At 39.2% G+C, this 13,039-nt stretch overlaps 1 protein-coding gene across 2 annotated transcripts in view; it reads right to left on the bottom strand.

The window, feature by feature from the left end:
* The window catches only part of EML4 (EMAP like 4), a 147,656-nt gene that overhangs the window by 101,699 nt on the left and 32,918 nt on the right, over positions 1-13,039 (bottom strand). Inside the window, exon 1 of one of the 2 annotated variants that reach the window (XM_074537160.1) lies at positions 11,585-11,624. The exons of the other annotated variant lie outside the window; for it this stretch is intronic. Within the exon in view, the coding sequence (XP_074393261.1) occupies positions 11,585-11,609 (25 nt within the window). The 5' untranslated portion in view covers positions 11,610-11,624. Of the gene's footprint in view, positions 1-11,584; positions 11,625-13,039 lie in introns of those variants that run through there. 2 annotated transcript variants of the gene reach the window in all.

The following is a 13,039-nucleotide window of genomic DNA, read 5'->3' as shown; positions in this document are numbered from 1 at the left end:
ACCCCCCATCCTCTACACACCCTTGCCTACAGACCCATAAGCAGACCTGATGACATCTTCCCCTTCTGGAGCTTCAGTAAAGCTAAACAAAAACAAACAAAACCCAATCAAAGAAACAAAAATTAGAGGGGGTAAGAAAAAGGGAAAAAAAAGGAGGGGAAAAAAGCAAGAGAAAAGGGGTAAAAGAAAGCAAACACAGAACAAAGCCACAAAACCCCAGCAAACACAGAAGAGGGTCTGGGCAATGAAATGAAAGGAGCAAGCTCAGCAGTTCAACAATATACACAGCAGATCCAGGCATACAATTAACATTTAACCATTCAAAGCTTGCACAGTTTCACATCACCATTAACATCTCCATCCCACTTTCACAGGGAGGAACCAGGAACACTTGCCTATACAGCACAAGCACCTTCAAGCAGATGCATTACTGTGCACGTGGAATTAGAAGACAACCTGAGCCAATAATTGGTGTCATCAGACACTTTATATCAGTCTTTCCATTCCTAAACCTTCTCATATGCTAAAATTGCAATTAAAGGTAAAGGGATCACATCTGGAAAAAGAATCACACAACGTCTTGCTTTTAGACAGCCACGTGCCTTGTATGGCAGTTAAAAACCTGCCAGAATTTCCCCTATAAACATGTTTCCAGCAATTTCAGCTCTCCCACGCAGCCTTCAGTCCTGAAGTAACACTCTCCTGCAGAAAAGGTTGTTTTTCACAAACACATACAAATAATTTGGCCACACATTTCTCTTGCATGATGCATTGTTTCCCACATGCTAGCAACAGTGTCCTACCACAGCTGACAATTCAGAGACTCACAAGGAAAAGCATTAGCCTCACAAGAAAACAAGTCTTTGCCACATTATGAAACACAAGAAGTAGGGTAAGAGAAACATAACCTCTGAGAGGTGGCCATTACTCACACCAAAAGCCAGAATTGCTAGGTAAAGTAGTGAATGAGGGAAAAGAAAGAAAGGAAGAGAAATACTGAAACATAGACTTCTGACAATTATCACTTTGGAGAGCAGCTGGGATCCTACAGAGATTTACATCTGTGCTCTATAGATTTCTCTCTCATAAAATGTAAAGGGAAGGGTGACCTCCTGAGACATATTTTATTTTCTGAAAAACCCAAACAAACATGAATGAGAGCAGTGGCACGGACATTAGAGCTGAAGGACTCCTTGGGTCAGTGGCCATGATCAGTCCCAGGTCAGCAGGGATGCTGTCTCAGGCATCTCCTGCTGCTGGACAGGAGAGATGACCAGCAGCTCAAGCAATCACAACCCATCCCTGACCATTCCTGACCACTTCCCAGAGACACAGTGAACAGCCTGGCAGAGAGCATTCTGTTTCTTTTCCAAGCTAAGGAACAAATCTGTTGAGGAACCCAGACTACCTGGATGAATAAAAGCCTGACCCATGATGCTAAAAATAAGCAGGAAACCTTTTTCTTTCCATAACGAAACAAAAGCTTGAGAAAGAAAAGCATGTTTTAGAGGTTACAGGGTGCCAACAGAAGAGTAAAAGCAACTGGGAGCCTGCTTCAGCTGAACTATGCGGAAGAAATCCTGGGGCATTGCTGCTCCCATGCACTGCAGCTTCAAAGGAGGAGAGAAAGACACCTACTACACACTGACGGGTAAGAGATCATTTAGGGAAAAACAACCTGGAACAAACACCAAAGAAAATGTTTTGCCTTCCATTTCTATAAGGACAACAAAATAACACACTGAAAATGAGGAGAGGGTAATGGTTATTGCCACATACAGTGTGGAGACAAAAAATAAAGAAAGAAAGGGATCTGGATAATCTCTGTTCCACAATACTGAAATAACTGGCACTCACAATAGCGACAGATATGCCAAAAACCACCACAAGAGGGAGGGGGAAAGGAAATCGTTTGGGAGAGCAGGAACATCAACCTTGGTGCTACACGTGCAAAAGCATGACCTTGATAAGACAAGATCTGAACAAAAGAAATTACAGAAATGTAATTGAGCGGTGAAATGAAGACAAGGCAAATTTCATTTTACCTGAGTAATTTGTTCCTCAAAAAAGGAACCAAAGTGCTTACAGCAGTGAGCATAATCCAGAATTAAAGCAAGAACTGATGTGATAAACAGTAGTATTTAAGGTATAGACATATAACATTTTAAAGATGAATGAAGCACTGGTTTAAAGACAGGCAACAGAGACACAAGATACCCAAACAAAGAGAAGATGCATGTTCCTTAGGTTTTGTGACATCAGGGCTATGTGTAAGTTACAGATGTGGCCATATCCAAAAGCAGGTATACAATAATGACTTCTGGGAGACCAAAGTTTGGAGAATTAGCTGTTCCCAAAGGCATCTCTCAGGAACTGGACAGTCCTTTGAGCAAGCTGGAGCAACAATAGTGCAAGGAAATTTAAACATATGGAGTGAAAGGCAACTCTGAATAATAACTTCTGCTATGATCCAGTAACAGGAGATGAGCAGGAGAAGGAGACATCAGAGCATCAAATGCTGTTTGAGACTGATGCTTTGCAGTGCCTCTACACACACACACACACAATAAATGCCTATTTTCAACAGAAAACCAGAATGATCAATTATGTAAGGTGTTGGCAAACCACTACTTGTCATTTTATACATATAACTATATAGCTACCAAATCAAAAGCAAAACAAAAGCAAACCACCTGCCTTTCCCAAAACCAATTTACCTGAAACAGATGCAGACAACACAACTCAGAAAACAGAGCACAGAAAAAAAAATAAATCTGTTTTACAAGGGAAGCCAAAGCACTTGGGATTCTGTAGCTTTGCAATTAAGAGCTGAAAGCAGCAGAGCTCTGTAGGAGTGTTTATGTAAGCAGGATGGATCTCAGGAAAAGGAAGGGGGTGAGGGGGAAGCACAGGCTGGTGCAAGGGCTCCCACTGCCCCTGAGCTTGAGGGATTAGTCCATCTGGACTGGCAAGCTGAACTGCAACAAACTTGACAACAAACTTCAGCACTGTCTGCACAGCACCTAATTTATGTATTCACCACTGCTTGAGTGAATTTTTCCTAGGTGGGACCTGTGCAGCTCAGGAATGGTGTGTTCCTCCACTCGGCCAGGCATTTACATTTAGTACATTTCCTGCTATAACAGAGAGGTAGAAAGAATGTCTCTGAACTTTTCTGCTGCCTCCCTAGGGCACACTAGGCTTTATTCACACTTTGTCATTTTATAAAGGCTTTAGATGTGTTAGAACACATGGGGAATGGGAGCAGCAGGCCCATCTAGATTTAAAATTTCTTTTTTACATGACTGTTTGGGGAAATAGTCCCCTTCAGCCCTCCATTCCCAAGTCAGATGTACTTTAATAGTCCATTACAAGAGAAGAAACAAATCTCAATATTTACTTTGTGTTGAACTATCAGATAAACGCTGGGTCTATTTCTGTTCTATTCACATTCTCCCACAATTTCCATTACAAGGTATGCACTAAGCTTTTTGACAAGAAGTTCACCACTGCTAGAAATCTCAGTGCTAAAAGAAAAATAACTGAAATGTTTATTTAGGTTTGCCTTTCAAACTCAAATAAATTTTCAAAATTAAACCAAAATTCTCTCCAGCTTACTCCACTGAAAAACAGGCTCACACAAACTAAGAGCTCACAGACACAAACTCTAATGTTGGAAAGTAACTTCAATTCCATTTTACAGACAACATCCTTTGGTTTATATAACTCTCCTGGAATACCAACAAAATGCACACATCTTTTGTATTTCTTTGATTAGAAATGCCTCATGATGCCTTTTGTTCTCTTCCCAAGTTGGCAAGGCATCCAGCACACAGGACTACCTGCACTGGGTCTAATACAGAATGCAATACCATTTAAAATTTATTTTTAATAATTAAATTGGCAGGATATGAATATATGCTGTTACTTGCTTTAATATTCTGGGTAAAGCAGGCATTAAAACCTAAATAAGATATTTCTCTGATGCTTCAACAGCAATCATATGCATGCCCAAAATAATTTGTTTTCAGCAAATTTACATATGACTTTGCATGTGTCATACCTCAAGCCTCCCCCTTTACTTGAAAGCAGGACACTATTCTGGCCAACCTGTCATCTTTGCCAAACCACCCCCCTTCCTGCAGCCTTTCTTGCCTTTTTTTTAAACACAAGTTCAGCTTGCCATATCCTATAACATTTTGGAGTAATTACCTTTGAAAAAATTGCCTTCTCCAAACTGGCAAACACACCCCATTGAAAAAGCAGCAGCTACTCCCAAATCTATAGCAGCAAGATGAGCTATGAAAGGAGGAAAGGGCTCTTGATTTGAACAACTGATTATCACTTTTATCCCTGCAACATGGCAAGTCCACAGCCAAATAATAAAAAATAAACAAACAAAACCACACCACCAAAAAAAAAAAAAAAAAACCCCCCCCAAAAAAACCACCTGAAAGGGCAAAAGTTATATTGAGTCTTCTTCAGCTTTTTTTTTTTTCTTTTTTTTTTTAATTTTCTTATTCTTTGTTATGTATGAATAATGTGGTCTAAACCTCACAGAAAAGTTCTGGCAAGGTATATAAAAGTTAGCATGTGCATATAAGAACCTGAAAGAACACTGCTAGAGTTAATATCCTCTTCTATTTCACTTTATGCTCAAGTGTCACATGTCATCTGCCTCTATGTCACATTTCTACTCTTCAAAACCTCATAAAGTAAGCAATCACACAAAGAAAAGTAGCTGTGTAGGACACACAGCTTAAAAAACCTCAAGTCTTTCTGACTGCAGGAATTAGTTTTTATTTTTTCCTTGTCTCTTAATAGAAACACAAGAAATGTTTCACAGAACTTTACTTGCACAGCAGTGGTGCTACTTTGCTGTTTTTTTTAATTAGGAAAGGCATAAACAAGGACAATATACAACCTAATCAAAACTCCACAGAGCAGTATTTTTCTCTAACCAGCTTTCTCTGCCTTATAAGACAGCAGTTAGATCTGCTAACAAGAACTTTGTCCTTCCCTTTCTCTTCTTTGTTCAAAAGAACATGTGGTTATTTTGGACAGCATGTCAGTATGTTCTATCTGCTATAAACCAGCTTTGAAAATACACTACAATAAGTTATTTTGGCATGTAGGGAAAAGCAAATGTGATAATTACACAAACCCCAGCCCCCCCAAAAAAAACTTGTCCTGAACAAAGATGTTAGCTTCACATAGCAGTAGGAAGAGAAGAAAAAGTCACTTGATACTCTGAAAGCTTTCACAGAAAACTAATACATAAATTGTTTTCTTTAGATGCAAGGGGGTAAATATGGGGTTTATCACCACCACTGTTCAAGTATGGTGACATCTAAAACTGAATCTAAACCAGCATTCCCATCATTTCTTCCACCAACAGAAAGGAGCATCCTTTGACTGGCAGATTTGACAGACAGAATTAAGGAAACTGAGTTTCAAAAAGCACCAGCTCAAATCCAGAAACCTCAGTGAGGACCCCGTGCCTTCCAGCCTGAGCCTGGGGGATGCACAGGTTCCTGGCTCCTGGCAAACACAGCCAGCCCAGACAAGAAGAGAGCTCAGGCAGAGCTCGCGTGTGCCGCCAAGGAAAGCCCAGGAACACCAGGAATTCCCGACTCCGTGGAGTTGGGACAGACAGTACTGACAAGAGTCAACACCCTGCTAGTGAGGCTGCTGAGCATCTCCCTCTCTGCCTCATTTGTGTCATCCTTTTAACTAAATTATTCTCTCCAAGGTTTCCTGGAGCCAGGCCCATAAACCAATGACCCAAGAGCCTATTAGGATTATTTCCTTTTCACAAATTACTTATTAAACAGATATTCAATCAGTCAGGACTGGGGGAAAAAAAACAAAGATTTTTTTTTTCTTTCCTTTTATTCACCTTCCCCCTTCTTAAATACACAAGCTCTCAATAACTGAGACCAGTTTTCTTGCTTTTCTGTATTTGGCACATACTAATCTTTGCCTATGTTAAACAGAGTGCTTCCTCATGCACAAAGCATCAATTGTCTCCTCCTCAAGCTTGTGCAAGTCCTAGCCACACAACCTGAAGAGACAGGATAAATTCAAAAATCATTCCCTGGAAGGCACAGAAAAAGGAGCTTTTTCAGGAGCACCATCAGTGTCTGAACAGCAACTCAAAGCATTACACTAGCTTTGCCTATCTTCCATGACCTGTGTAGCATTTCAGTTTAACACTCATTCTAAGTAACTTCCATTTAGGGCTGTGGTGATAATACAGCAATTCCTCAGAAAAATCCTTCCAGAAAATACTTCTGACAGCTATAATATATTAACACATAACAATTATTCTAGGAGTACCCCCATTCTCCTCCCTAGAAATCAAGGGTAGAACTCCAAAAGGAGCAGGACCTCTCATCTTTTAGCCTCAACTCAAACACTATTACTAAAATTGAAGCAGCTTTGACTGCTGGCACTACAACAACCTGGTGAAACAAATGGCACCTTGTGTTTGATGGTGGTGTTTCCTTGTTCCCTGTGCACTGCTCAGTCACAGCACCTCTGCTCCCTACCATGGCTTCCTCCAAGCTAGAGGCAACCCTAATGCTGCTTCTCTTCAAATTTTACAGAAATGGTTTAACACCAACAAAAAAACATTCTTAACTCTTACTGAAGTAAGCTGGCAAAAAAGCAATGCATATAAATATTTATCCTTTTAAATAAATAAATACATTTATATGTATCTATATATATAATAAACATGCACATTTTATATGTGTATTATATATATTTTATAAGTACTATTATAAAGAACAAAGTAAGGTCCCACTTTAAAACATTCTCTTCCTATTCCTGCCTCACCTTGTGGGTTTTTGGAAGTTGAAGATTTTCAAGTGAAAAGTTACATCACAGGATGCAACAGTCAAGAGCATAAAAGCATTTGTAAAAGGGAGACATATTATTCTTATTAAAGCACAGAACCTACAGCTAAGTAATAAATTAATTTTTGTTTTAAATTTGGGAAGAGTTATTATGCAAGTAAAGGAGAAATTACATTTTCCAGAAACCCTATAGCAAAGAGATAGGCATCTACTACATGAATTCATAAAAACTGGGCATTAGTTTCCTTCAGCCTTCAAAAGCCTGAGATCACAGATATATTAAATAAAAGAAAGATTTTAAAAAGTGGGGACAAAATGGTGCTTGCTACTCCTTGACTCATCAGACAGGTCAGCTGAGCATGGCCAAGGCTATCCTCCCTCTGTCCCATCTCACTTTCCAGCTGAAAAATATGGTAAAAAGATGCTGTTCCTACAAATACTGAATTCAACCCACGGTCTGTTTCTTTTTAATTTCACTAAAGAACATTTTGCATTTTGACACATGGAATGCCTGCAGACAAAGATCCCTGGACATATACATTTATCAGAAGAGATTTTCCTGTTGAGCAGTTGTGGATGTGAAACTCCAGCCACTTCAGAACCGTCCACCAAGTCTTTAATAAAAGCCCAGGTTTGTACTGACACAGCCACAACCTGTGAGCATCTCTAAAGTGATTTTCAAGCCCCATAAACACAGACTTACATGCTGTTAACAAAAATGTCAAGAATTCCCAATATAGGCTATAGACAAAGCATTTCCTTAGCATTGTCCTTTGTGTGCCTGAGCACCAAGACCCAATGCATCACAACAAGTAGCAGAACAATGTGTCACAGTCTCAATGCCACAGAATACATTTTTTTCCTTGTACAAACATTGTAAAATGACCCATTTCTTTTGACCACAGTGAAAATGAGGTGACTACTTAAATTATTAGATGGCTAGTATTGCCCTATCAGCCCAAATACACACCAGCATCATTTTAATCTAGACACTGGTAACAATTTATGGAAATGCTCACTCTGTAGCAGGAGCTGACATATATGTTCACACAGATTCTCCAAATGTATACACACATACACATATGCTCTCAAGAAACCTGCCCTCCCCACCAGAGGAGCTGACAAGATGCTCCTAGAAACTTTGTCTCTTTGTCATTTTACACATCGAAACGTACGTGCTGAAGTACACGCTTCCTTCTCTGGGAAAACAGAGAAGAGTTGTTCTAATTAACTCAGTACCTTAGAAATCCACTCACTACCAGCAAAACAGAATAAAATTAGCTCTTCACCCATGATCAGGCAGTGAAAAAAAAGCTTTATTTAAGAGCCAGGTATATTGTTCCAGCTAAGTGCAAGCCAATGACTTCAAGTGACATTTACTTTGGACACGTCACACAAATCAAGATCACCCATTTTGCCTTCAAAAAGGGATTTTGGATTGACCACATTAATGGGACATTGTTCATTCCAAGTATGCCAGTTCACACAAATCTGGTTTTCAATAGAAAAAGTCACAGACTAGAACTATTTCAATGCTCCTTGGAAGAAAACAAGTTTTCTGTGAAAGTTGGCAGCATCACTTGCCTTTTCTTCAGTGAAGAGAACAAAGTCGATGTAGGAGAGGTGGAATCACCATGCAAGGAACACCCTGAGAGCACAGAACAAGCTGTGTTTTGCAGGGATCTGTAACTGCATGGACACAAGCACCTTTTTTAACCACGGTACAATGAAGTGGGCAAATTGCAAACAAAAGGCAAGGGCGTCTGAGGGCTGTTCAGAGAAGACACAATAAAACAGAACTAAGAAGCTCTCAATTGCCTCAGCCCAGAGATGAAACAGGGCAAGGCTGTACAAAGAGTTTACAGAAAATTGCTGCTGAAGAGGAAAAACAACAAATAGCACAATTGCCCAGGAGAGCAGAGCAATGTAGGCGAGCGAGGCAGCATCCTGCCTTTCCATCACCCCCTGAACCAGAGCCCGACCAGCTCCAGCCACACCGCACTGGCTCTCAAACCCTCCTGCCTTCCAGCCCAACGTGCCTTGGGCTGCATTTCTCCAAGTCTGAGGAGCTGTTCCACAGCCCATCACAACTCTGAACCTCACGATTAGAAACATTTCAAAGGCAGTTGGCTTAAATCTTCCTATCCTCCTCTATTTAAAAATCAGCCCTAATCATTGCTTACACACTCTAAGCTTTGGTAATCTTCATGCAAACGTATTTGAATGTTAATTCCTGGAGCAGGTAATATGGATTATGTTCTTTCTGTAACTAGAGAATTTTCCTTGAGCTAATTGAAAACAGGCATATTTTGAGAAATGCCTTCTACTGCCAATAGTCTAGCAGGGAGGCAATGCAAGAATGATTTATGAGCTGTGAATATCACGTAAATCTGTCTTCGAGTAAAAGGTTCATCTCTGCATAGAATAACTTTAAGTACTCAATCATCAACACTTTTAATTTTACGTATTTCCTAACACAGCCCAAAAATCTCGCTGTACGTCCTAGTCCTTTCTCAGAGGTTATCACACACCAGATGAACAGATATAATTTATATCTAAATGCAGCCAGAAGACCAAGCCTCAATTAAAACATTCTTAAATTAGATTATTTCATGTTTTTTCCAAGTCTTTTACCATCCCATTTTCACATTACTTTAGCATTCACCACTTGCTTTGTAGCCCAAGGGGAAGGCAACAGTTAGTCAATCCTGGAAGCTGAAATAGTTTTTTCATCTATAACAGCTGTTGTATACCTCTTACCTTCCCCAGAAAGCTTTTTAAAATTCATTTCAATTTGAAGCCTGAATAATACAGCAACAAGACAAAAATTTGTTCTAGGAAATTTTCAATACATGTCAAACACTTGAACAACTTTCCCGATTCTAGACAGAATTACATTTCCCAACTTCTTCTGAGGCATGCACAGTTTTCTTTTATCTATCATTGTAGTGGTTTTGGTTTGTTAGATTTTTTTAATTTTGTGATCTCTTTAACTAATGTGGTAATAAGTAGAGTGGGTTTTAGTGTGGGTAATTACTAACTTTTTTTTTTTATATCACTTCCCTAAATTTCCTCCCATTCCAAAGCAAAACAATCATTAAGGATAAACTGCTCTTGAGCATCTGGATCTTTCAGGTATCTTGTGTCTATCATAACTTTACTTCAAGTATGCTGAAGCTATTCTCTCTGCAGATACTTAGTCTGCTAGTCAGATCACATTGAACACAAATTATATTTATTTGTACTGCAGCAGGCAAGTCTGCCTATATCAATGGCTGAAAACACAGTCAATGAGGAAATGTATTTTTTTCCCCTAATTACAAACAACACTAAATACAGTTTAGTCTCTCGAGGTACAGAATATGCCGGAATCCTTCACCAGCACCTCCAAGAGACTTAGGAAAGGAGTGACTTAGGAAAGTGATTAGCTCTGGAAGTCCTGTCAGAAAGCAGGCACAGAAGAGCAAGAAACAGAACAGTATTAATTAGCAAGTTAGAAGGGAGGAAAATAAGTCTAGTTTTGTAAATGATGAGTTTTGCATGCCCATTTTAACTCATGACCAGTGGGCTGTGATGATGAATGTGGTATTGTACTCAACATGGCAGAAGATTACAAACAGCTTTCAGTGAGGGTCTTCAGGAGTTGTCCCATAATCCGGCAGTAAATCGGGCAGGACAAAGCTGAGGCACGGCTAAATGCAGCAACAAACAGACTGGAGAGGCTCCACACGCCACCACTATCATTTCTTCACAAGAAATTTGTAAAATGACTGCTTCATTTACTTCTGCTGTAAACAAAGATTTGACCCCTGGCATCGCATCTGACTGGAGAGCAGTATGAACAAACCTCTGAACGCTCTCCAAGACCATGACTCTTGATTTCAGCCCTCCACACTGAGAAAATATTCAAACATGATGCTTAAAGCACTTTGGAGCTTGACAAAAATTAGAATTTGCATCCAAGGGTCAAATTTCAGAAAATTTCAGAAATCTCAATACAAAACTTTGGTGTTTGATAATTAAAAGCCACATGTGTAGCACACACATAAATATGGATGACTGCAGGCAGGAATAGATGGATCTGCTTCCGAAATACTGATCCTTCAGGATTTAATTTCAAAACACTGTGGGGTTTTGTTTCCCCCAAAGCAGTTAAAACAGCTAATTTGTAATTAAATGCTTGCTTGCAGTTTGATAATGGTGAGAAGTTGCGCTCGCCAGAGACTTGGTCCTGAGCAGAGGTCAGGACACGCAGCGGGTACAGCACAGGGAGCAGCCTGGCACATTAACAGCAATACACACTTCAAAACTCTAATTGCTGTCCAAAACCTATTAATTTTGGAGCGGTTCTTACAAATCCCTAATTACACAAAGGCAAATCCTCATCATAAAGCAGTGAAAACTACATTCACACAGTCCTAGAGGGAGCACTTTCAGCAGCTTGGCTCATTAGAAATGTATTCTTGCATTAAACACCAATATCAAAGACAAATGTTCATGCAATATCTCAGAGCCATGCTGAAAACTGCATTACAGCAGTGAAGAAGTATCTATTTAATTGGATCCACTATCCCTTCTCAGTGGAAGGCAACTGGAGCTCAGTGATGGCGTTCTATATTGCTTTTCAGATATCAAGCATATCTAGCTCGTTAAAAAATCCTATTCTCCAAACCCCACACAATCTACACCATCCAACACTCGAGAATATTGTGCATCAACCTTACCACAGTGATCAGGAAGAGAATCCATTTATTCTGCTACCATCCAGTTGCCTTAGCACAGAAGGGCTGGAAGCCTCAACAGCACTTGCTGCTGCTTTTCCTTCTAACTTGGCATTTCTTTAGCACAGCTCCAGCGCAACAGTGAGAAAGCAAACCACCTCAGATGTTTTGCTGGAAAAGGAAGATGGCTATGAACAAAGGTTAAAACTAAAAACTTGAAACTGCTCAGCAGAGGTGTGGCTGCTGAAGCCTTACACAGTTGCGTCACCAAGATTTTACTTTGGCAAACACAGCTTCCTGAATTCAAACAAATCAAAGACAGAACTATCTTTTGTTCCAGCAATAAGCAATTATTGCACAGACATGCTTTCAAGGTCGCTAGCGGGAAGAGCAAACTGCACCAGGATGTGTCAGTCATAAGTAATGCTTTAAAAAAGTTAGCACCAAGCACTATATATTTAAAGCCTTCCACACTTAGCAGGAAACAAAGTGCTTACTTCCTTCCAACTGACCATAAATAAACATGAACAAAAATACCCTTTAAAAAAGCAATTATTATTTCATAGGTTCATATTCTTCTCTATTACACCTAATTTTTAACATTCATTACAACCAAAATTCGTTTTTATTACTTTGGCAAAATTAAATGTCTTGTTTTAACAATTTCAGTAGAAGAAAATTTTGCCTTCAAAACCATTTTAAGAAAGCAAAAAATATTAAACAGGGACTTAGTTTTCTTCAGAACTCTACTGCAAAAGAAGCATTTTTGTATTTGTTAACATATAAGCTATATAGACTACATCAATATTCTTAAAAACACAACAGCATTTTAATTACAAGTGCTGTCGTATTTATGTTAATAAAAACATTTACTTTTAAAAAATGTAATGCCAAAGGTTTCAACCATTCCTAAAAATGTCCCTTATTCTTTTCAGAAGGATGATAAATGCATTCAGATTACCACAGACAAAAACAGACATAATGAAAAAAAACCACAAAGAAAAGCTGTTTTTAAAACCAGACATGGCACTCAAAGTATAAAGAAAATAAATACAAGCTTTATAAGAGATACAAAACATCCTTCTTTAGGATGATAAAGATGATCCCGCATTTGTCTGGCAGAGAGGTTTTACACCCTTTTTGAAAGAGGCTGCTGATGCCTGAAGTTAGATAAAAGACACTGCACTAGACAGACAACAGCATGTTCTCAGACTGAAGGTCACCAGGTGTGTGGAAACCATTACTATGGGCTTTACCACATCATGGTTAAAAACAGCACCTCCTTTTAACTCACCTGCCTTTGCATTCCTCACTTACAACAAATTGAACACTTAGTCAACCAAAGACTAAGTGAAAATGAAGAAAATTATATGACTCTTGAGGGTATTTTGTCTTTGACCAATGTGGGAGTTGTTATATCTAATGCTTTCATAGATATAATTGTATTTCCGAATGAAC

The sequence above is a fragment of the Zonotrichia albicollis genome, chromosome 3, assembly GCF_047830755.1.
Source record: "Zonotrichia albicollis isolate bZonAlb1 chromosome 3, bZonAlb1.hap1, whole genome shotgun sequence".
Classification (NCBI taxonomy): domain Eukaryota; kingdom Metazoa; phylum Chordata; class Aves; order Passeriformes; family Passerellidae; genus Zonotrichia; species Zonotrichia albicollis.
This window is presented reverse-complemented; position numbering and strand designations above follow the sequence as displayed.